The sequence below is a fragment of the Sciurus carolinensis genome, chromosome 12 (genome assembly GCF_902686445.1).
Source record: "Sciurus carolinensis chromosome 12, mSciCar1.2, whole genome shotgun sequence".
NCBI lineage: Eukaryota > Metazoa > Chordata > Mammalia > Rodentia > Sciuridae > Sciurus > Sciurus carolinensis.
Window position 1 is genome coordinate 73,096,901 of NC_062224.1, and position 24,248 is coordinate 73,121,148.

The 24,248-nt window shown below is 34.6% G+C and overlaps 1 protein-coding gene across 1 annotated transcript in view; it reads left to right on the top strand.

The window, feature by feature from the left end:
- The window catches only part of Ush2a (usherin), a 746,720-nt gene that overhangs the window by 232,069 nt on the left and 490,403 nt on the right, over positions 1-24,248 (top strand). Inside the window, exons 19-20 of the mRNA XM_047521110.1 lie at positions 917-1,061; positions 14,656-14,886. Coding sequence (XP_047377066.1) covers positions 917-1,061; positions 14,656-14,886 — 376 coding nt within the window. The remainder of the gene's footprint in view (positions 1-916; positions 1,062-14,655; positions 14,887-24,248) is intronic.

The following is a 24,248-nucleotide window of genomic DNA, read 5'->3' on the forward strand; positions in this document are numbered from 1 at the left end:
TCTTAGGGGACCCTAATCATATACTGTCGGTTCGGTCCATTGTTCACCAAAACATCATTATTTGCCATGTGAATATATGTCAATAGTCCTAAGAAAAATAACTTTGTATTCATGGTTGGTGATGTTCTGTTTTAATGACTTCTTTTCCTTGATATAATTCACATCCACAGCCTAAGCAAATTTACATGACTGCTTTTGATCAATTCTAGTTATAAGGATGGGACCAATTCTCAGTGTTGGCGGTTTAATTACTTGTTTGTAGACTACAGAGTTCCTCTCTGTCTCCTTTGCTCAAATCTGCTATTTTCATTTGGAAGTGCATGATAAAGACATTATTTCAAAAAAATATAACTTTGATCTAATCTGTATATGCTCGTTTATATAAGAAAGATAATTGAGAATTAACCTCATGTGGATACTCACTAACATATTTAATTGTTTTCCCTTTTTGTTCCTTTTTTTTTTTCTTTTTTCAGAAAATGATGGAATTGATTTAACATAGTGACATTGTTTTGTTCTAGTGCCATCAAATAGCATGGGGCATTACCACACTGGGTTACTTTTGGCCAAGTCCCATGGTTTTGTTTGGACTTTTTTGCAGTAACAATGACAATGTCACCATCTTTATCTCTACTATTGGTGACAATAACCATACCACCACGCTGCTTTATGAGGCAATAACTTGGTTTCCTCATTTATCCACTCAGGAACTGGATTATTACCTCATAAAACAGTGTGATTGTACAATTATCAATTAAATCCTGGCTTGTTGAGACTTTAAAAAATCCCTTTTCCTAATAGTAGTTGGCCTTAATTCCCTGTGTCTGGATTCACAGAACTTTGCCTGCCAAGATTATATTTTTTGCACTGATTATCTATTATCTGATGATTATTATTATTATGTTTTGCCTTGAAGCTGTTGCACATGGCTAAATCCCAAGACCTGTCTTATGTTGTAAAAGGACTGAAGCCTTATAGGATATACGAGTTTACTATTTCTCTCTGCAATTCAGTTGGTTGTGTAACCAGTGCTTCGGGAGCAGGACAAACTTTAGCAGCAGGTAAGCAAGTTTTAATGGATTATGTAAAAATAGATTGTATATTTATAAACAAATACAAAGTTTCTCAACTTTGAACTTTGTCCCCTAATGCTTTCTTTTGCTAACTCTGATTGTAATCCACCTTGACATTTTTAAACAAAAAATAAAGTTAGACTTAAGAGGTGCCCAGGAGCTGTGTCCTAAGAGCTATAATTGATGCTGAATGAGAGAGCTGGAGGGCTTAGCCACCTGTGCTCAGAAGGCTTCTTGTGAGGGCTTCTGCTTACTTCTTCCTTCAGACCTAACGTTGTTTGTGGGGTTGGGTCTACTCAGTCCTGTCCCATGGGGATATTCAGGAATTACTGGGTTGACTTCAGATCATGTTTTGTCTTTACTGGATAGACAGTTGTTACTTAATTTTTTTTATGATTAACAAACTCCTAAGTTTATAAAATTAAAAAAGAAACTAATTGTCAAGTATAACCCTCTTCAGAAATAGTGTGGATCATTTTTGCCTGCCTCACTTAGAACCATAGAGCTTTATATAAACTTTGATTACATGTGTCACTAATACCTGTATAATCCAATGATTTAGCATTTGTAGCATATTTTCAAATCAAAGATTTTCTGTCAGTAATTCCATAAGGCTTAGTTTCTCTTTAAGGACATGTCTAGATATAGAGAGGTTAAAAGACTCCTAGATGAATTACAGATATAAGCACCTATTTAACCAAAGTATTCCCTAGACCTCATTCCTAAATATCTTCATCCTAATATTAATAGGTATAATTCTATTGAGTTTTTGTTCCTTGTTCTGGGAAAAAACTTACTTGGCTCAAGTTATCTCACTCAAGTAATTTTGTTTGTTCTAAACTTTTATTAATATGAATGACTGCCAAATTTGTGAAATCATGATTTATTATCTCTACAACTGAACTCTTTGTATATTTATACATCTAATCTTTATTTATTTCAGATATATGAAATACATCTCAGAATGTCTGAGTACATTTAGGGAGTTCTTAGCCTTCTTATTAGACTATTTGTTTTTATACACTGCATTAAGGGTTGCTGAGTGTGAATAACAAAGGAAGAATACTCTTCTCTTTTAGGAATATTGACACAATTTTGCACAAAATTGAAATAATAATCAGTTGTATGGGCTGGAGAAAGTGAAACCAGAGCCTTAGCACATACCAGAGACTGGTCTGAGGTAGTGTTAGGAGAGACAGTAATTGAGCAGAACTAGAATTCCAGCCTCTAAGGGTTATAGAATATATAAAAGTCATCTAGTGTGACTAGATAGCCAGTATCAATATATTCTTCATAACACTCCCTGCAGGGTTTGCCCAACCTGTGCCTGATACCTTTACTGGTAGGGGAAAGACTACCTCTCAGGCAAATCCACACCAACTTTAGATGCCTCTTTCAAAAGTGGTTTCTTAAATTGATTGAAAAAAATCTCCCTGTGGTTTCTACGCAGCATTCTTAATTCTCTTACCTTGAAAGGTGGTGTCAGTCTAATTTATCCTCCTCATGACATCACTCCTTGGAATATTTTCACAGCATTACACCACCCCAAGTAGTCTCTCCTTTAGGCTGCCCACCGTGGTACATCTTCTGCACTTGCATGTCTTGGTTTCTAGCACTATGCGGGCACTCTCTGCTGCGTGATCTGGTTGTGTGGTGAGGAGACTGTGGGTCACTCCTTACCACTGGAGAGACTATGAACTAAAACTAATCTGTGCCCTCTGGATTGTCTCCCTAAATGTTTTATCCTGAAAAATAGGACTTGGAATTGTCTCATTCTTTAAAGGATACCATATGCGAATGTTAGCTTTATGAAGTAAGAGTATATTCTTGTACTTTTTCATAGAGTGAAAAGTACTTTGTACTACTTTGTGCTTATCTTTATTTTTAATATTTAAAATATATTAAGGGGAAAAATTAGAAACTTCTATGCAATGGTTTGAATTTGGGTTTTGACATTTAGAAGCTGGGTGACCTCGAGTGAATTATGTAAATTCTGTTTCTTGGTTTTTCAATTCAAAAATTAAGATAGTATATTTTGTAAAGGTTTCACAAGAATAAGAAAAGTTAATGTATATAAAATAATTTAAAAAATTCTCATTACAGTGTAAATTCTCAATAAAAATTGGTTATGATTATTGTCATAAAATTATATAATGTTTTATTGGTGTATAAATGTTATGGAATTTCTAGTGCTATCAAAATCAAAAAGTTTATTATACAACTTTAATTTTATAACAGTATAGCATATCTGCAACAATGGCATATCTGTTTTAAAACCAATTTTATTGCAAAACAAACTTTAAAAAGAGTCTGAAAGCATTTTATTATTTCTGCAAGAAGTATATTAGTCAGCATTACAACTGTGCATTTCAAAAATTTGCCCCCAAACTACTAGTTTTAAATTTGTTATTTGCTGTATAGTTATTATTATGCCTGAAACAAAGCATTAGTACATTTTCTTGTGAAGGCTCAATCACTGAGCATCTATATTATAGGAAATTCAAAGATAATCTGGATAGTTCTGGGGTCAAGAAGTTGACACTTAATAAGTAGGATTAATACCAGGGAGAGACATGTTCTAAGGTCTGTCAGGAAGGCTAAAAGAAAGCTATAGGAACAGAAAATGGGATAAATGGTTTTGATTTGGGATATTGTAAATTGGCTCACAGAGTGACGCTAGAGATGGACTAAATGTTTGGTCAAGTTTTTGCAAATATTTACTGAGTACAAATCTTGTACTAGTGAGTGTTTTAGATGCCAGCACTGTCCCAGGTACTGCTGTGATGAGAGCTGGGGTTAATGAAGACTTCTCTTGCAGTAAAGTGAAGAATAAATAAGAAAGAGTATGAATAGAGTCTGGTAGTCTTTTCTAAGAGGCAGTAAGGGACTAAATCAGATGAGTAGAAGTGAAAATTAGAAAAAGGGAATGGAGTGCTATCATAGAGAAGAAATCCTTGGGTTGACAAGAGGGAAGACTAGAAAATGGTGGGAAATATTGTGGCCCTCTGTTTAGGGTAGCCAGAACAGAAGCTGGAATGTAGAGGATTGAGCAGTGGCAAGAGGTGATGATGGTAAATTTCAGACGTGTGATACTTTGATTTTTGCCAAAGCTTTCCATCTACCCAGTTTCCATTAAAAAAAAAAAAATGCGTTGATTTTTATTTCCATTTGAATTCCTTTCTTTCCTAAAGGAGAAATTATTTTAGTGGTTTTCCGGGGTGGGTGGAGGGAGTTGGTTTTTATTGTTCATTTGATTTTTGTCTTTTTGAATCTTTTTTGTTGTTATTTATTTTTTTCTTGTGCAGGGCATTCAACTTAGGGCAAAAGTTTGTTTTAATCCCTTAGTATATTTTGTGAGAACTATCTGACCCTTTGTCTTCCAAGAAGAAAATAATGTCATTTACATGAGAGTAAAAGGAAAATAACTTTCGCCTATATTTTATTATATGATGCACCATTTTCAGGTACTTTTAGGTCAGTGAAAAGGAATTTATTTGTTTTATTTAAATATGAGGAAACCCCCATCAAATATAAATTCAGTATCCTTCTTGCCTCCTTTATTTTCAGTAGGTGGGTAATTTTTTTTTCTAAAAATTTCCCAAGATTAAACATCTGGATAGAACTCATGGGCATTACTGAAATAAATGATGTGAAGGCCTATCTTTTTGAATAATCAAGAAGTTTGTAGTAGGAAAGGAATAAAAATTGATTTGCAGTATGATTTTTCCTGCTCCATTGTTTCTAGTAATAACAGTGTAATTTGGAGGTATATATTATTCCAGCAAACTTCAATGGACTGGAGGGAAGTTGAACTCTTATAACTAATATAGTGATACAGGCTCATTATCAGAGATGGAAAGTGGCTAGATACCATCCAAAATTTTTGAAAAATAGTAATGAAAATTAGAAGTGCTATTGAGCCTTTAAGAAGCATTGAATCTTGGGAAAAAAAAAACACATTTCCTCCTTAAATCTTGGTCACAAAATCAAAAAGATACTTGTAAAATTTTATCTGGCTGTTTCATTAAAAAGCTTGAGAGTTATAATTGGCTCTTTTTTGTTTTAAATATTTTATTCCAACTGCCTTTGATTAGAATGGGTTCATCGCGTCCTGGATATTGTACTGCTCTCCTCTGGTTTTGATGCTAGTGATGAAGTCTGAGAACTGATTTATAGAAGGCATTCTTCCAGGACCAGCTAGTGTCTCTCCTTTGCAAAATATCAAATTGGTGTTATCGGTGGCTTTGGATTTGTTTCTGGTTGTATGAGTGTGACAATCTAATGACATGGGCCCTCTTAAAATTTTTATTAAGTTTTTTCATAAAAATTACCCTTTTAATTTAGGAAAGTTATTGTATTTCCCCCTTTTTCAAACAGAGTCCCCTTTAAACCTTCATTTTAAGAAATGCCTTTTGGAGTTTCATTCCTGAAGGAACAACATGATATTTCTTTTGCCTGTCATAAATTGACCTCTAACTCTCTGAGCTTAGGAATGTCCATCTCCCATTAAGCAAGTAATTAGTGGTGCATTAAGTTTTTGCTCTGAAACCTATAGTCTGTTTGCTGCTGGGTTGAAAACACACATTGTTTTGCATGCAGGTACATAAGTCTTTTCATTGCGAATAGGACCCAGAGTGATTAAACAAGCACTCTTAATATGTTAATTTATAATTTTAATTACAACAATCTTGTATATATAGTCATTAGTGAATACTAATATAAATATTTTTCTACCTTTTTATTCATAATGCATAAACCAATCATCCAGTTACTTCTCTGAGGTTGCCTGTTTTCACTTCATAATACAATCTTTGTTCTTAGTTATGAATGCATTTTGTTCGTTCCTGTCTTGAATAATCCCTCATTAAGCTAGTCACTTTCTGCTCCATGCTAAAAAGGAAAAATTATCATGCAAATGTGGCATGCCATATTAAAAAGCACATTACCAAACACTTTTGTTGCTGTCCTTCAATTAGTTTCCCTTCTTTGAATTTAATTCCATTTGTTGTTAAACTACTGACTTGATGTATGGACTCATGAATCTGAGGCTGCTGCCAAGAAAGTGGTGGGAAAAAAATCAAAGCCTCTTGGAAGAGCTGCAGAGGCGAGCTGAAATGAATTTGCTTCACCTTTGACAAGAACACTTGAACAGCACTGGAATCCTCTGATGATTCAACTTGGCTAATTATCCAATTATTTATTTCAAGAATAAAAGCAGCGTTTTACAATTAGAGAAGTGTAAAGCAGCCTGAGAAATTTAGTAATAACAGATGACTTAAGTAACTTCTCAGATAAACTGTATCTGTGCAAAAACTTGTCTCACCAAGTCTTCTCAGGCAGCAGTTCTTGTATCTTAGCGTCGGTGAAACTGAGTATGCTGAAGGTTTTTTTGTTTGTTTGTTTTGCTCTTTCAACAGAAATTATTTTACACTCATAACCACCATGTCAAATTTCCTTGGCTCTTAAGCAACATTTAAGTTGTATTTCTCTTGATTAAAAGCTTTTGGTTCAAAGCAATACTTTTTAATTGCCTAATGATATAAGTCAGTTCTTAGGAAAGAACCGCACATTTAGGAGTTCATTTGCAATATAACTGAAAAATTCATTGCATGGCAGTAAAACAATTTACTGTTAATTACAAGGAGAAGAATTTGCTGTAGCATGCTCACAGATTGCCATGAATCATGCAGCACTCCTAGAGATTTATAACAGATGTGTAAGTGGGATGAATTAGCAGGGTTTAATAACAGAGACACAAATCATGCAGACTTCAAGGAGCTTTAATTGATATACTAGAATGTGACGGGCATGAATCACTCAGCCATTCAACAGCACTGTAACATATGGTCAGCTCAATATGCTGCATCTTAAATCGGTTGGTGAGTCGTTGGTTGTCCCATATGGTGGAAGCAATATATTTTTCATGATTAAAAAAAATACATCCATTTTTTAAAGAAATATGATTGCAAAGCATGTTTGTTATTGAACAGTCACCTGAATGCCAAACTGTTTTTTTTTTATTGTTTTGTTTTTTAAATGATTCTTTTTAAAAACATGGCAGCTTCCCAAAATAAATAGGGGATAGTACTTGTAATACCAGATCACTGGAGGCATTATGGGAACCACATCGGTGCTTGTTGGCACACTTGACCCCCAGCAAGCCTATAGAAAGCACTGCTGATGGTGCCTGTGATTGTCAGGGAAATCCTTCAGACTGGGACAAAACAAACAAAATCAAAGGATGATGTCACTTTGGAGAGTTTAGGAATACACAGCTTGGCAAATAGAATAATTTGCATTGAATGGGAGATCTGTACTTCGTGGGGTAAGACAGTGGCTGTGATAATACTGGGGCCCCTAATGTTACAATTGGATGTACCATTTTATGCTGATTCCTTATTTAAATGTTCAGTCCTTCAGGAGCCTTCAAAAAAATAAACACTGGCACACCAGACAGTGCCACTGGTTCCATGTCATTCATGAAAAATAATTTCCGTGTTTGAGTACAGGTATCCTAGTTGAAGACCATAACCGGTAGTGTGCAAACATGTTTTCATTGGAACTGAAATCTGGCAGCTTTCAGAAAAGCTTTTGCAGCATTAGTAAATCTGACAGACTTGAAAAAGGAATATTGCAGCCTTAGAACTGTGGCTGCCAGGATTTAATGTCAACAATTAAAATTTATTTTGATCCTTACCTAGTGTTTATTACTATTTGTATACACAACAGACCTTACTAATACAGAGATGCACTATTAGATGGAATTACCATCTGTTCAGAGTGAAATGCTGGCATCTGTCTTAGATGCTAAAACTAAAATGATATTATTTCTAACAAAACAAATTAACTGCTTTTTACTCACTGACTTCAATTTTGAGTGTGTCGATGTACCCAAGGAAAAGGTGGTTTTGTGAAATATGTATGACCTTGGTCATCAGGTTTGCTTTTAGATGTGTGACTTTGTCAGGGTATCTACTGGTCTTTTTGTCTTTCAGGAATGGCATTCGGAAATCAGATTTTCAAAAACACAGTCTTAGTTTTATAATGTACTGTATGCACATTCTATAATAAGGCATTTAAACAATGCAGTTAAAATATGTAAAAATTGACTGAATCAGAGTATACACAATATTTTGACAGATGTGCCCTAAAAACTGTAAGGAAAGAAATTAACCAGGCAAAAATTCATCTGAACAAAGTTGCTATAGGTCCCACAGTGACACCTTTAGGAAAATATAAACTGTATCTTCTCTGTTAGGCTATTTTAAATTTTCTCACATGCTGACATATATAAAAGATTTACATTCAGCACCTCTCAGTTTTTTTTTTTTTTGAAAGCCTAAGTATCCTATTAAAAAAGGTCTCTAGCTTTTTGAAGTTAGAGAATTTGGAGGATCAAGGACAATGGTAGTTTCCATGCTGATGTTAGATCACTGATGGTACTTTCTGAGAGGCCAGACTTCAATTCTATATATCACAAAATAATAAATTGTGTGACACCAGCATTTAATGCATGTACACAGTGCATTAACTGTAACTGTAGTACATTTATTTGTGCTGGAGGAGACTTGAAAATGATTAAAAAATCAATACTTTGCTGTCAGAGAAGCAAGTGTTACGATGCATTTAAGTAGTTAATTGCATAAGACCCATAAAAGCTTCAAGTTTGGGTAGCAAGGATGCCATAATTACAGTCCAAGCAACTACCTTTTATTAATGGTGGACTTTAGGGAACAGTGGTTGCTGTCATCATTGCTGCTATATATGCAGTTCAGAAATAATGGATCCCCTTCTCTCTTTACCTGTAGGATGCTACTTAGGTACATACAAATCATCAATTATCACCAAAATGGTAATGAGCTAAGGCTGTCTTTATTCACCCAGCTCACTTAAGTTCTTTAAAAGTAATGCCTTTTTTAGCCTCACTTTATGTCAGGGAACACATAGACCAATCCTAACATTTATATTCCATACTGGGGTAAAGAAACAGTAGCTGAAAGCTGAAGAGAATAAACCAGAGGGCTCCTGCCAGCTTCCTCAAAGACTAAGGAGATCAGTATGTCGCACACCCCTTGGTGGTTTACTAATTGAGAATCACTAGTTTAAAATATTCATTCATAGAATTTGAAACTGAAGAGACCCCAGATATAACCAGTTGTGTCACTGCTTAACAAATGAGTTAACTGAAGAACAGAGTTCAAATAATGGACTACTAGCCAATGTTCCATGAGCAGTGTTTTACAGTGCCAATCTAGAACCTAAACTTTTTCTCCTTTTCAGGTCAGTCCCACTGTGTGTATCCACTCATGAAGGTGACTAGTGAACAAGGAAATGGCAAAATGTATTTTGTTTTCTTAAGTCAGAAAATAGATAGTCAATATGGCAATGTCAGGTGATCTCTGAGTTTGTGGGGAGAATATCTTTCTCTTCTGGATACTGATTAGTGAGCAGTTACAACCAGGCAGATGCCAGTTGGGAAAAAACCATGACTGCATCTCCTGAACTCTTGTATGCACCATAGTCTCAGCACCCTCATGCAAGTGTTCTGATCCAGTAGTTAGGCAAATTGCATTTCATGTCACAGTTCTACATCTTTGAGAAAGTCCTAATTATTTTCTCTTGACAAGGTGCCTAAGGTTGTGTTAGGTTAATCTTTTCCCTACATATCCCTGAAGCGTGGAAGCGCTGGTCACTTCTGGATTTATGTTTTTGTAATGGCAAGTGGATGACATTTTAACATAATGAATGACACAGTCATATAGTCTTCATAGACAACAAATTCTTCCCTGAAAACAAATGTAGAGATTTGATTACAAAGACCTGCATAGCAGTAAGAGTGTCTGCTAGTTCTTATCCTATGATGCTCGAAACTCACACTACATAAATTTTGCAAGTGTAAATTTATTCATTACAATATGCCATTAATCAGATTATAAAGTAATAAATGCTGCATAAAGAATGTAGATTAGCAGAGCATTTTATAAAAGTATCTTTATAAATAGGAGAGATCTACTAGAAATTGGATTACAGTGCTGTTGAAAAAAACTCCAAGAACATGGTAATTTCATTCCAAGTGAAAGCAGACATCATATATTATTCTTTGAAATGATGGATATTGAAGATGCATTTTATGCTTTACATTTACAATAGAATTTTCTAAGTAAATATAGATACATCCTGAATGTAGGTAAATTGCTTTCTTTTACAACATGTAATTTGAAAGATGCTTTTGGTTAGAAGTAATATTGCCTTGTATTTGTATAGAAATTTGCTTTATAAAAACTAAAATAATCATGCATTTTTGTGGTAACAGATGTTATTGTCAAATTGTTTTGCCAAAAATTTATCCTCATGTTGTTCATGGGAAAGCTTAGCCAGATATAAATTTTATTTTTCTAAAATCTTAACAGCATTGGAAATTAAAAGGTGAAATACAATTTCTAAATATCTGCAGAGCCCTTTCTGTTATTTAATATTATCTCTTAATTCACTGTCTTATAATTAAGAAATATAAAGACTATATTTATTTGTAGCTATAATCCCTTTGCCTTTATAATCTAACAAATAATCCTTCATTACCTCAATCTCTCTTGGTGATTCTGTGTGTGTGTTGGTGGTGGGGGGAAGGCATGAGGCAGGCCAGTGGAGTTTAAGTGATTGACAACTTCACTTAATTCCTCCTTCTGGTCTTAGAGTAAAGGATGACTCAGTAAGGCACTCACCCTTTCAAAAAAGTTTGGGTGACTCCTCCAAGTGAAACTGTACAATACACCAGCTGGACTTTCTTCTTCTTCTTCTTCTTTTTTTTTTTTAAAGGAAAAGGATAGCAAATATACTCTAGTTCAACTCATTCTCTGGAGTTGACTTCCTAAGAACAGCATAATTAATTGCTTGGTGAGATAATTCCCCTGGGACAAAGAAAATGCTCCACAACTAGATTTTGAACAGTAGATATTAATTTGTGGACTCCCAATGTAAGAGTGTCTTTATTGATTATAATATTTTTGCCAAAATAAGAGCAAGTGCATACTCTCATTTTTAGGAGGTTGTCTTTTAAAAAATAACTACAGAGTTGCTGGAGTTCCTTTAGATTTTTGACTCTTAATTTATATTTCTGAGTAAGAAATGATTATGGGTTGTGCTACCATTGAGGACAGGATTCTGAATAGTATGGTGATGCAGAACTTCATCGCTCCCCCAATTCAATAAGAGTAATGTAAAGTTGCATTGAATGTCAAGCAAAGGTCAACCTGAAGAAGAGATTGCTCTTTAAACAATGAACCTCTTCCATCATCAAAAAGTACAGGAGGTTGATTCATGCTGCCTGTAAATATTTAGTTCAAATGAAATGAATCTCGAACATTTACTGTATTAGGGTAAGTTCTATTGGGTTAGATGGTATTTTTCAAACTGAAAAAGTTTAGGACCCTAGTCCCAGAACACTACACAGTCTTAAGTGGATAGAAGAACTCAAAATATGATTTTTTTGTGTGTTTCTAAAATGTTCAAAACTGAAAATAAACTTTGTAATTGTTCCTTCACTTGCATCTTGGAGTCCAGGACTGAAAAATCTTGGGCAGCCCTGCTTCTTTGGTTAAGATCATAACCAAGGTAGAAATAGAGCAGAGTGCTTAAGTCTGGACTTTGAAATCAGGACTTAGGTTCTGCCTCTGTTCCTTCTCAGCTGTGTCAATTTAAGCAAGTTAGTTAATCTAACTGTCCCTCAGTTTTCTCTCCTATAACATGGGAATAACAATAACACCTAATTTCTAGGACTGGTCTAAAGATTAAATGAGGTAATGAACATAAAATGAACAGAGAGGCCTGATGAAATTTTAATACAATGGTGGAATTCCAAACTCTAATGAAAGTCATAGTGGGAGAAGAAGTTTATGGATGGTTTATCTTTTTATTTTGTTTTGGATTATTTTGAAGTGGGATGATAGCTTGCAGAACGAAATCTTTGTGAACCCACCATTTAGCTGCTTTTTGGCACAGAATACTAAGAGAAATCATGCATATAATTTATAGATTTATATGTATATAAAAATATCACATGGGTTTCAGTGGCAGAAGATGAACAGAATTGTTAATTATCTAAGTTAATGAACTTTTTGTTCAGTGCCTCTTCTTCTTTACTTAAAGTTAAAATAGAATCCCAAGTAATTATTCTTTTTTAGAAAGCTGGCCAACATCTAAAAGGTAACACATAATAATTTAAGATGTCTTTAGGTAGGTTTCCTTTTATAGTTCCAGCATTTCAGTTCTTGTATTCATATCATTTTGATTTGTGTTTATTGAAATAGGTCATAGCTCAGTGTCTATAAGGCTATGTTAACACAAGTGTAAATTAAAGTCCACAGCCTTATTTTGAGTTATTTTTAAGTAGGTTTATTCATTATGACATTTGTTCCTTTCTTCACTTTCACCTATCAAATCCAGTCAACACACTTAGAGTAAGAATAAATCTCAGCCCACTAACTCACCTGATCAAGGAAAAAGAAAAATCAAAACACTAGCACATTAGTCACAATTTTCAGCAACTCAGGTGATACTCTTATTCCCTTTCCCTCAGGTTGTAGAGAAAATCTTAATTTTCGTTTCTCTTGGAATTTCTTTGGAACTCCCCAAAACTGCCAGTCTCCTGGGACCTTGAAGCACACCAGGCCCCAACATACTTGAGGGCACTGGGCACTTGCTGCTCTGTGCCTGAGGTCACTGCTGGTGGCACTGCTGCATCAGGGACAGCAGTGCTCCTGACTGCTTCAGGATCAGAGCCTGGCCAGTCTATGGTGCCTGTACCAGAGTTTGTCAACTGCTGATCTACAAAAGTTCTATTTGGTTTTCAGAGTGTTTTTACTTATTTGTTTGTTTTGATTTACATCTGTTCTAAGCCTGATGAAAATCAGAAAATTGTATATGAAAAGGCTTTCTGACCAAAGAAGATATAGATTTGGTAAATAAGTATATGAAAAAGATGCTCCACATCATATGTGTTGAGGAAAGTGCAAATTGAAACAAGAAAGTAGCATAACACATTCATTTCTGTGGCCAAAATCTGAAACACTGACAAGACCCAGTACTTGCGAGGATGTGGGGCAACAGGAACTCTCCTACATTGCTAGTGGGAATGCAAAATGGAACTTTGGAAGACAGCTTGACAGTTTCTCCCACAACTAAACATGCTCTTACCATATGATCCCGCCATTCTGCTGCTTGGAATTTCCCCAAAGGAGTTGAAAAATTGCATCCACACAAAAAGTTGCAAATGCATGTTTATAGCAGTTTTATGAATATTGAAACATTGAACTCAAGATATTTTTCAGTAGATTAATAAAACTGTACATAAAATGGAATATTACTAATATGGGCTATCAATAATGAAGAAACCTTACATACTTATTAGTGAAATCAGATTGAAATAAGTCAATGTGAAAAGACTGCATACTATATGATTCCAATATGTGACCTTCTGGAAAAGGCAAAATAAATATTTAAGAGAGTAAAATGATGAATGGTTTCTAGGGGTTGGTGATGGGACATGAACGGCAGGCACAGAGGAATTTGGGGGCAGTGAAAACACTTTATGATACTATAAGAATGGATACCTGTCATTATGCTTTTGTCCAAGCCCTAAAATGTACAACACAAAGGCTGAATCTTAAGGTAAAAGATGAACTTCCTGTGATAATGATGTGTGTATTTAGGCTTATCTGTTATAATAAACCACTCTAGTGAGAGATATCAGTAATGATAAGAAGCTATTCAGGGGTATGACATATGCCACAAAACTCTGTCCCTTCCTCTCAATTTTGCTGTTAACCTAAAACTACCCTAAAAATTAAAGTCTTAATAAAACTACTTTCTGACTTTTCTTTTTAAATGAACTAAGAGATGTGGCATCCTAGGTCCTCTCTTCCTGTATTACCAATTGATTGGCACAAATTAGTGACAGTTCACCCTGCCCAGTTCTTCTCAGATCCTCTACTTCCTATTATTTTCCCAACTAGTCCATTTCAAACACTTTTGTTACATGCTCAGCTCCTTAGTTGTAACACCGAGTTAATGTGATGTTATATCAAGAGACTCTGTGTCTTTTGTTGTCAGAGCTAGCCTTTAGCTGCAGGTTTCACTGAGGAATTCTATAACTCCTAGGTGAGGCAGCTCCCACTCAGTCAAAGGTAATTCTGCAGAAAAGGGGGCAGTCTATGAACCACTGGAGGCTGAAAGGTACAGAAGCTAAGACAATGGAACACATGCTTGCTAAATGGACTCTGGATGGGACATCAGCTGTGGCTACTATAATCTACAATTTATTAAGAAAAAATTGAGAAGTTATTTTCAAGAAAAATAATTATGAAAGATCTTTATTAAGTACTTTTAGTCATTTGTGTTTGGTCACATTGTAGATAAACTCTAGGTTGTATTTTCAGTTCTTAGAACCATGTAGATACTTGTGACCACACTGATTTGATTTTGACGTGATGTGTACAAGTGCATGTGTTGTACATATGTGTGAATATTTGTGTCTAGAGATAGAAACCAGATTCTTGAAAGTAACAAGAATTGTTTTAATATTTAGCACCTGCCCGCCTGAGGTCTCCTGTGGTTAAAGGAATCAACAGCTCGACAATCCATGTGAGGTGGTTTCAACCTGAAGAAATTAATGGTCCCTCTCCCCTATACCAGTTGGAAAGGAGAGAGTCATCTCTACCAGCTCCCATGGCTGCCATGATGAAAGGAATTCGTTTCACAGGAAATGGATATTGTAAATTCCCTGGTACCACTCACCCAGTTGGTATAGACTTTACTGGTAAGTGTGTTTGACACTGTTTTACTTAAGAGATGCTAAAAGCCAAGGTGTTTTCTATTATTTTGGTATCCCTTTACAATAAAATTTTACTATGCTTATTTATAGAAATACTAATTCAGTCTTCTTATAACCATAGCCTGATTGTATCAACACATCTATCTTTTTAGTATTTTGGGGGCAAAAGCTAAGGTGAGTGAAAGAATGAAAAAGAAATCTGTGGAGGAGCAGCCTTGTTGGATCAAAATATGTACTAAAGATGGTTCTAAGACATTATCAACTAGAATGTGTTTCTCAGAATATCATTTCTGAATCTTGGGGGCAAGTACATTGGACAAATGCCCCATGCTATGTAATCTTGTCAATGTGCATCAGGTCATTAAAGAAAGATAAGAAACCTATTTAACTTTACCTGGATAAGCATTCCTAGCATATATTTGATGCACTTTTTTCTTTTTTTTTTCTATTTTTAGTGTAATAATTATTAATATCCCATGTTTTGTGGAGAGCATTGTAGGAAAACTAATTTCAGGGAAAAGAATCTTCTCTGGGCCAAGACTACAGTGAAGCAAGGGAGGCTCTTGCCCAGGCACAAAATTTAAAGGCACTAAATAACTCTGGACTAATATAAATAATATTTTAATGCAACATTTACAAAATGAAAATTAATGCAAAAAATCCACAAGAAAATCTTAATAAAATTTGAAATAAAATAAAAATTGGGCTCTGTACTTTTGTGACCCTACCTCACTTGTCTTACCCTACTTCTTGTCTTACTAGTACTAGAATATTCTGGAAGCCCTATGACCTCTTTAATTATTGCTCCTAATCAAACTATTCCAGAGTAACTCTAGAGAACTGTAACTATTTATGGTGCATACTTTACTTTTTCAATTTTTATTTTATTTTTGTCTTCAATTTTTCCATTACTTTATGGCAAATAATGGCAAATGGTTTATTTAACAATGAGGCTGGCTACTGATGTATGTTTGTAATAGATTATGTTTACATTTTAACCAAAATATATTGAGATTCTTACTTATTTTCCCAGTTACATCAAAATTGTCACTAAGTATTAGTAATTGAACTGTTGAGTTCCTGTGCAATGTACTTCTGCTTAATGTTCTTAAAGTGGCAAAAAGAAAAAAAGTAGGTATATAAAAAGTTATGCATAGATAACAATTAAAACTTTTTCTCACATGGAAGTAGAAGGTAACTCCCTGGCTGAACATTTGGCTCCTGATATGTTTCTTCAAGGAAATACCATTTGTTTCTGTTCAGCAGGATCTACTCTGCATAGATGTCAGCTTGGATTTGCAGGCTAGCCAGCACACAGATTTTTGATGGGATCACCTACTGTTGCTGCAGTGAAAGATAGAGTGGCCCGTCCACCGCTAATAAATTTAGTAGTCTTCGCTCTCTCTCTTATCAACCTCATACTCTGAGGTGCAATGGCTAGGGGCAGATGCAGTGTCTGGGAAGTTTTCCAAATTCCTCTTTAAAAAAGTTAGGCCATAAACACTGGCCTCAGTGAGCAGTATCCTTCTGTCTCTAACAAAGTGCCCAGCTGCACGGAAAATGTGCTTGGAGTACACATCAATTGAAGGACAGGTAGGGAAATCACAGTTTTTAGCTCCAAGTACTCCCTGGAGCCTTGGTGATTCCTGGAGAATATGACGTTCTCCTGTGTTTGGTCACATTATAGGACATTGCTGATTCCCTTTTGACTTTTAAGATTTTTCACTTTTAAAATAACCAGGTCTACATTCAGTCATTAGTTGGATCCTTTGGCTTAACTGCCAGATTGGGTAAAATAATTTTATTGAGAGGTGTCATGGCTTAACTAAACTCACACAATTAAAGAGTTAGTACATGTTTTCAAAATGAATGTGGTAGCTTTGTGTCAGCTTGTATCTTTCATAAGTGGAAAGATAAGTATATAACAAACATTTTACATTTGTCTCACATATATATAATATATATTCATTTTTCCTACATTTTTATTGGTGCATTATAGTCATACACACTGATGGGATTTGTTGTTATACATTCAAACATGCACATAATATACAATATGACAATATAATTTGGCCAATATCACTCCCCAGCACTTCCCCCTCCTTCCCCCTCCTTGGTACCTTTCCTTTTTCATTTTTATGATTATTCTTACCTTCTTTCATTCAACTTCTCAGTCACCCCATAGAATATTTTCACCCTTATAGTACATGAGGAAATGAGGCTCCGGGAAGGAACTTGCTCATGGTACAATAGTCACTGAATTTCAGGGTTGAATCAAGAATTGGACACTTCTGATTCAAATACCAGGGCTGTGCTACAGTGGGGATAGGAGCTTTTAAGAACTGTACCTTGGACGTATGAATATGAGGTGAAATAATTATCAAATATTTCTTACCTAATACTACTAAGTGTTTTGGATTTGTCTTTTAGTTTATAGGCAGAAAACAGTAAATAGAATTAACATTATTTATATTTTTATTTGTGTTCTCAAAGGCATTTTTTTTTTTTTTTTGCGGTGCTGGGGATTGAACCCAGGGTGTTGTACTTGCAAGGCAAGCACTCTACCAACTGAACTATATCCCCAGAGTCCCAAAGGCATTGTTTTTTTTCCCATAGCAATTAATCCCAGAATGCTTCTAGAAGTTAGAGTGTTATGTGAAAGAATGCTTTCAACTCCTATTCCTTTACAATTATATAGTTTTCAGATTCTGAGACAAATCTAATAAAATCTTGGGAACATCTAATTGATGAATTGCATGTTAAAGTAAGTTTATGATAAGATGTTCTTTATTTTTAATTGTTCATTTAAAATCTCAAACATTAAAATGATTCATGAATGTGAATGGAAATATCAATGAACAATCAAAGACAAATATATGGTAATATGTGTTATTATATATATGAGAAAACAAATGAGATTTTTCCCATCAATGACAGGGTTTGTAAATGCAGTCACAACACATTTCATGCTCATATTGAAAATCTCAGTACAAAATATTTCATCTCACTATTAGAAATGAATCTCATATATCTCTTATCTTTCATACTTACTTTAAATATTTTTATCTTATACAATATAATGATAAGAGTTCAAGCCTAACATATAGCACACGGATAGAATTTCAAAGGCTACCAGAGAAAAACGACATGCCAGTTTTAGGGCAAACCAATCTGGATTGCAGCTGATTTCTCAACCCAGATCCTCAAAGGGATCTTAGAATAATATATACCAATCTTTGAAAGAAAATGGATGCCACCTAAGAATACTACACCCAGCAAAATTAAGCTTTGTAATTGATGATCAAATAAAAACCTTTCATGGTAAACAAAAGTTAAAAGAATTCACAACTAGAAAGCCTATACTAAAAAAGTACTCAAATATTTAATAAAGAAGAAATGAAAATAAAAGTGAAAACCAGCAAGGGGAAGAACTACTCTAGAAGAATAGCCAATCAAAGGAGAAAATAATTTAAATTAAAAACCAGAAATAAATCAAAATGACAGGGAATAAAAATCATTTCTCAAAAATAACATTGAATGTAAATGGCCTAACCTCATTAATCAAAAGAGATAGATAGACTCTCAGATTGGATTAAAAAAACAAGACCCAACAATATGCTGTCTCTAGAAGACTTACCTCATAGGCAAAGACATCCATAGATTAAAGGTAAAAGGTTGGGAAAAAACATACCATTCATTTGAATCTTGTAAACAAGTGAGGGTTTCTAGCCTCATACAAGATACAATGAACTTCAAGACAAAGTTAATTAAAAGGGACAAAGAAGGCCATTTCATGCTGCTTAAGGGAATTATATATCAAGACATAACAATCATAAATATTTATTCTCCAAACAATGAAGCATCTGCATACATCAAGTAAACCCTTCTCAATCTTAAGAATCAAATAGACCACAGCACAGTAATACTGGATGACATTATCCCACCTCTGTCATCACTGGATGGATTCTCCAAACAAAAACTAAATAAAGAAGTTATTGAACTAAAAAATACAATTAATAACTTAGACTTACCAGAAATGTATAGAATATTTCATCATCAATGACTCAATACACTTTCTTCTCAGCAGCACTTGGATCCTTCTTTAAAATAGACCATATCTTAGGCCAGAAAGCAACTCTTAGCAAATAAAAAAAAAAAAAAAAACAAAAAAAAAACTTGCATTCTATCAGGTTATAATGGAATGAAATTAGAAATCAATAATAACATAAAAAATAGAAGCTACACTAACACCTGGAGACTAAATAATACATTATTGAATGACCAATGCATAGCTGAAGAAATCAGAGGTGAAATTTAAAAAAAGTACTTACAGGTAAATATGAATAGCAATACAACATGTCAAAATCTCTGGACTTTTGATTCTAAGAGGAAATTTCATTGCATTGAGCTCATTCATTAAAAAATAGAAATATACCAAATAAATAACCTAACATAATATCTCAAATTACTAGAAAAAGAAGAACAAATCAACACCAAAAGCAATAGTATACAGGAAATAATTAAAATCAGAGCTGAAATAAATGAAATTGAAACAAAATAAAAAACAATTCTAAAAATCAATGAAACAAAAAGTTGGTTCTTTGAAAAAAAAATAAAATTGATAAACCCTTAGCCAAGTTGATGAAAAAAAAGAGAAAAATCTGAAGTTAATAAAATTCATGATGAAAAAGGAAATATTACCAAGGACACTACTGAAATACAGATGAATCAGAAAGTATTTTGAAAATCTATACTGCAATAAATAGAAAATCATGAAGTCATTGAGAAATTTCTAGATATAGAAGTTTTTAAAATAAGGATCTTCTGTAACTTAGTAAATTGAAATTCTATTAATTCATTTGCTCTTACATGTACAAGATATATTTGGCAAAATGTTTTATCCCAGGTGAGTAATATGTAATATTCTATATTAAAATGTGATACTTCATTTTGTTATTAAAAATAGTTAATCTACCTCACACTAAGATATTTGGCAGATTACTATTTTTGAGAGTCTAATATTGCTCATGTATTACATAAAGGGTTATATTGGATGCCAATGCTTTGAACCACTGAAATTCCAATTCTGTGAGTACAGAATATTTAAGTAAACCCCTAAAATTCAAAACTAGGTTTAAACCAGAGCATCAGTGAATTTTTTTAAAAACAAAGATTTTTTTTAAAAACAAATTATTTCAATATGAATCTTTCATATAATATTACAATGTTTATAATTTAAGATTAATATAAATTTACTAATGTGAAAACCTTAGTGTTTTAGACCAATTCATCAACATAAAATGAATATTCAGTTTTTGGATTTTGTCCATGGGTCTAAAGAAGCAGAAAATTCTGTACTGTTTCATGACAAAATGAGACAGCATCATAAATACCCATGGTGAAATACTCCCCTGATCATGTGGAGCTGATGATACTTTCTCCTTGGAAAGCAGGGATAGCAAACACAGGCACCACTCTCTTATGCAGCTGGAAGGTGTGATATCAAATCTCTGGAGAAAAAAAAATTGTCACGCTTTTTTTTTTTTTTTTTTTAGGAAAGCAGAGTAAATCCACTTGATTTATGCAGAGAGTTTAGTTCTTCCCATGTAATGCTAGTAATCCAAATGGAACTTGGTAAGAACAGCAACTAAAATATTTCTCAGATTGGCATTCTAAAGGTGACCCTTTCTCTCCTTGTAACTCCCCCATCCCCATTATCAAAAACAGATCTGTGATCATTTGGAGGAGGATTCCACTATTGTAGTGTCCCGATGCCAATCACACCAGCCTTTTAAACTGCCTTTACCAGTGACCCTGCCCAGAAATCAGGAAGTGCCTTTGGGGAGATCTTTGTAGCAAGCCACTGGGGAGACAAGCACACATGTGCACCTGGATGTAATTCCCTTTTATTTGTCTTCACGAGAAATGTGATTACTGATGTTGAATATCTTGCAGATGAGAACTCTGTACCGTTTCTTCATAATAATGCTGTTCAAGGACACTAAATGATTGTCATTCATTTTTGTCTCAGTATTCACCTTCCCCCAAATGGCTAAACTAAAATGCTGTAGGATACAAAATACAATTAATTACCAAGAAATGAAAAGAGCAATGCAGGGCTCCCAAAATATTCTTTAAAAGCATGTCGTTTATATCTGTTACTCTGGTGTTTATGCTTTATTATTATTTTGTATTATTTTTTGTGAATTGGGACATTTAAGCACTTCATTAAAAGAAAGCTGATTATAAGCAGTTCTAGTGAAGGTGCAAGTAGGGCAAACTTCTTCAGATAGACTAATTAGTAAAAGCATATTAATTCTGACCTTCAACACCCTTGGTGTCCCAGTATTTGTTTTCTTCAGAGTGGGAGCAAGTAATATTGCCAGGAAGTGCTTTTAAAAAATAAAAAAAAAAGGCAGAGCAAAAACAACTAAACACAACCCCAAGTCTTTCCAAGGAAGATTAAAATCACAAATTGTGCTCAACCTCTGATGTTAGATTTTCAGCCATAGTCATTGAGGCCTAGCAGTTTGTTGAAGAGACAGTAATGACAGAAGGACAAAGACAAGAACAGAAACATGGAATGAAAGCAAAGTGAAGGAGAAATGGCTTTTAGCCAGTGTGAGACCGATGTGTTTTCTGAGTGTGATAAGAGCAGAAGAAATGGGAACATCTGGTAGAGTTCATTCATACAGACTGACAGGGACAGGGGTCTGAATGCACCCTTCTTAGAATGACACAAGTGGGACTCACCCAGAATAACTCAGGATGCCAAGAATAAACTTTACAGACCTCTAGTTTTTAACAGCATTTAGTAGTGAAGCATAAGTATGTGCTTAGGAAGTGCTTGGGGGTTACATTACTCCAAGGGAGAGGATCATTTTTCCCCATTCATCAAATTGATCATAAAGTCCAGCTTCTGTATGCATGTGTTTTAGCCTTTGTATTTTTAAAGGGATTTTTTTGGGTATACTTCTATAATTTTGCTTTTTGTTTGAAATATTAATTATAGGTATCCAATAAGCTAAACTGTCACTGACCAGCATGCCACTACGGTAGAATAATATTTCCACTGAAAAACAAACTTTTAGTTAGTTACAAACACTCTTTTAATCAACTTCAACATACGTTTTTCCATCTCTTTTGTTATTAAAAAAAAGATAAATCATCACCGTTACACACACTATACACACTCATGTCACGCTCCTAAACACATGCTTTTCATGGTGTCCTAGGGTTCTTACACAATCTCATATTTACCTTCTTGAGTTGTTCATTGGCTTCGCTTCTAATATTTTGGGCATTCTGGATTTTCTCAATGACTTCACTGCTATTTTTAAAAGTGTCAACACTTAATGATATTCTGTACTGTTATTAACACAGATTAATTTGAATTCCCATTTCATCCAGCTTAAATGGATAGAGAAACTTTGAGCAGAAAAAATCCATAATGGTTACCAGTGGTAGTAAACCTACCACCTCAGAAGGGGATTGCTTTTTGATTTTATAAAAATGAATTTATATTTATATATATATATATATATATATTCTTCAAAATTTTAAACATTTAAAGAATTATAGTTATTTTATATCAGTTAGGGTAAATAAAACACCATTTAAAAAGTATAATTTTATTTCCACTCAGAAGATTCCAGTGATATCATTGCAGAGATGCAGTATCTTTCAAAACTGACAGCTAGTGGCCTGAGGAAATGTTTTACGAGATCATGCATTACAGTTCCACTTGAGTGGGGGAAGTTTCAAGTAATATTTTAGACCACATTGAAGGTCTGTACACTGAAGGAGGTCTGCACACATAGCCCTCAGGTATTTGAAGACTCTGGAGGGGAGGCTCAGTTGCTGATACTCTCTTGACTGTAGAGCAGTCTCAGTTTGGAAGTCCTTTGACTTGGAGTGCAACTTTACAGGGGAGGCATTGACTAGGAAGGAGACAGGGAGAAAACACTTGCTTACACACTTAGGCCATCTCCTTCATTCCAGGCAGTGGTAACCATATTATTCCTGCAAAGACAGGGCATCCCAGGAGGAATTTCATAAAGAAAACCTATGAGAATCATTTAATGGTCCTCCCTCACATACAGACAGAATGTTGACAGATATCTCTGTCATAGCTTCTTACCCTCTCTTTCCTTCTCTGAACCTGTTCTATTCTTTCTCCTGTGCTTGCTCTCCATTGTGGGTGTTACAGATTGCCTGAGACAGGAACCAGAGCATGTCCTGAACACTACTCCTCACTTCCCTCCTCACATTCCAACTATTATCCCTTCTCTGGCTGTTCTTCTGGTACATCTCTTAGAACTATGCCTCATTCTACCCCAACCTGTGCTGTGGGCCTTTCTGCCAACAGACTCACTCTTCCCTATGCCTCCTTCAAACTGATGATCTTTCTCATTCCCTTGTTTAATGCTTTTTAATAGATTATCAATAAAATGCCTTGCACATATTCTTTTCTGTCAGCCTGCTACCTTTCATCCTCATCTCTACATCCGTATGCGTCCAGGTTCACTGTCCAGCTTTATGGTCCTCTTTAAGTCCATCCATTTATATTCTCTGAGATGCCGTGGTCTTTGACCAAACCCGTACCCTTAACTCTTCTGCCCTCCCTTATTTGAAAGGTCTTCTCTTTCCTTTCTCCTGCTTAATAACTATTAAATAGATTTCCAACAGTTCTCATTCTCTTCCTATACCAAATCTGAGTTAGGCGTCTTTCCTATATATACTACCACAGAAACCAAGAATTTCTCTATTATAGTCCTTGTTTCCCCAGTTATCTGTGTCCCAAATAGACAGAAATTATGACTGTCTTCTTGACAGTTATAATATTTGTGCCTTACACAACATAAGACACCCACCAGATGTTCACTAAATGTTTGTTGAATGGGGAGTTAACTAAATGAGTGATAGAAAGGGAAAATCTCAAAGATCACTTAACTATGAGAATTACTTAATGGTGCGATTCCCTGTGCTTTAGAGTGTATTATACATTTTTTAAAGCTACCTTTTTAAAAGTTTCAGTAGCTTAGAGCGATAGCTCCATTTGTTTAGTCTCCATTAGCCTTAAATGTAGAAATAGATTTAAAACCCTATGGCACGTAGAGACAAAATAAAATTCCTATTAATGATCCTTGTTGATGGTGATGTTGATTCTGTGTTGATTGCTATAGCTACAATTACATCAGAAATTGTTTTCTTCTTCACCATAGTTATCACACTGGATTGCTGGGAACCAGGTTGTTGTACATCTTTTAGATACAGGATCTCTTTAGGCTTATTAAATTTTGAGGTTAATGAATATTTTGATGCTTTTACCTATACATATCATTAGG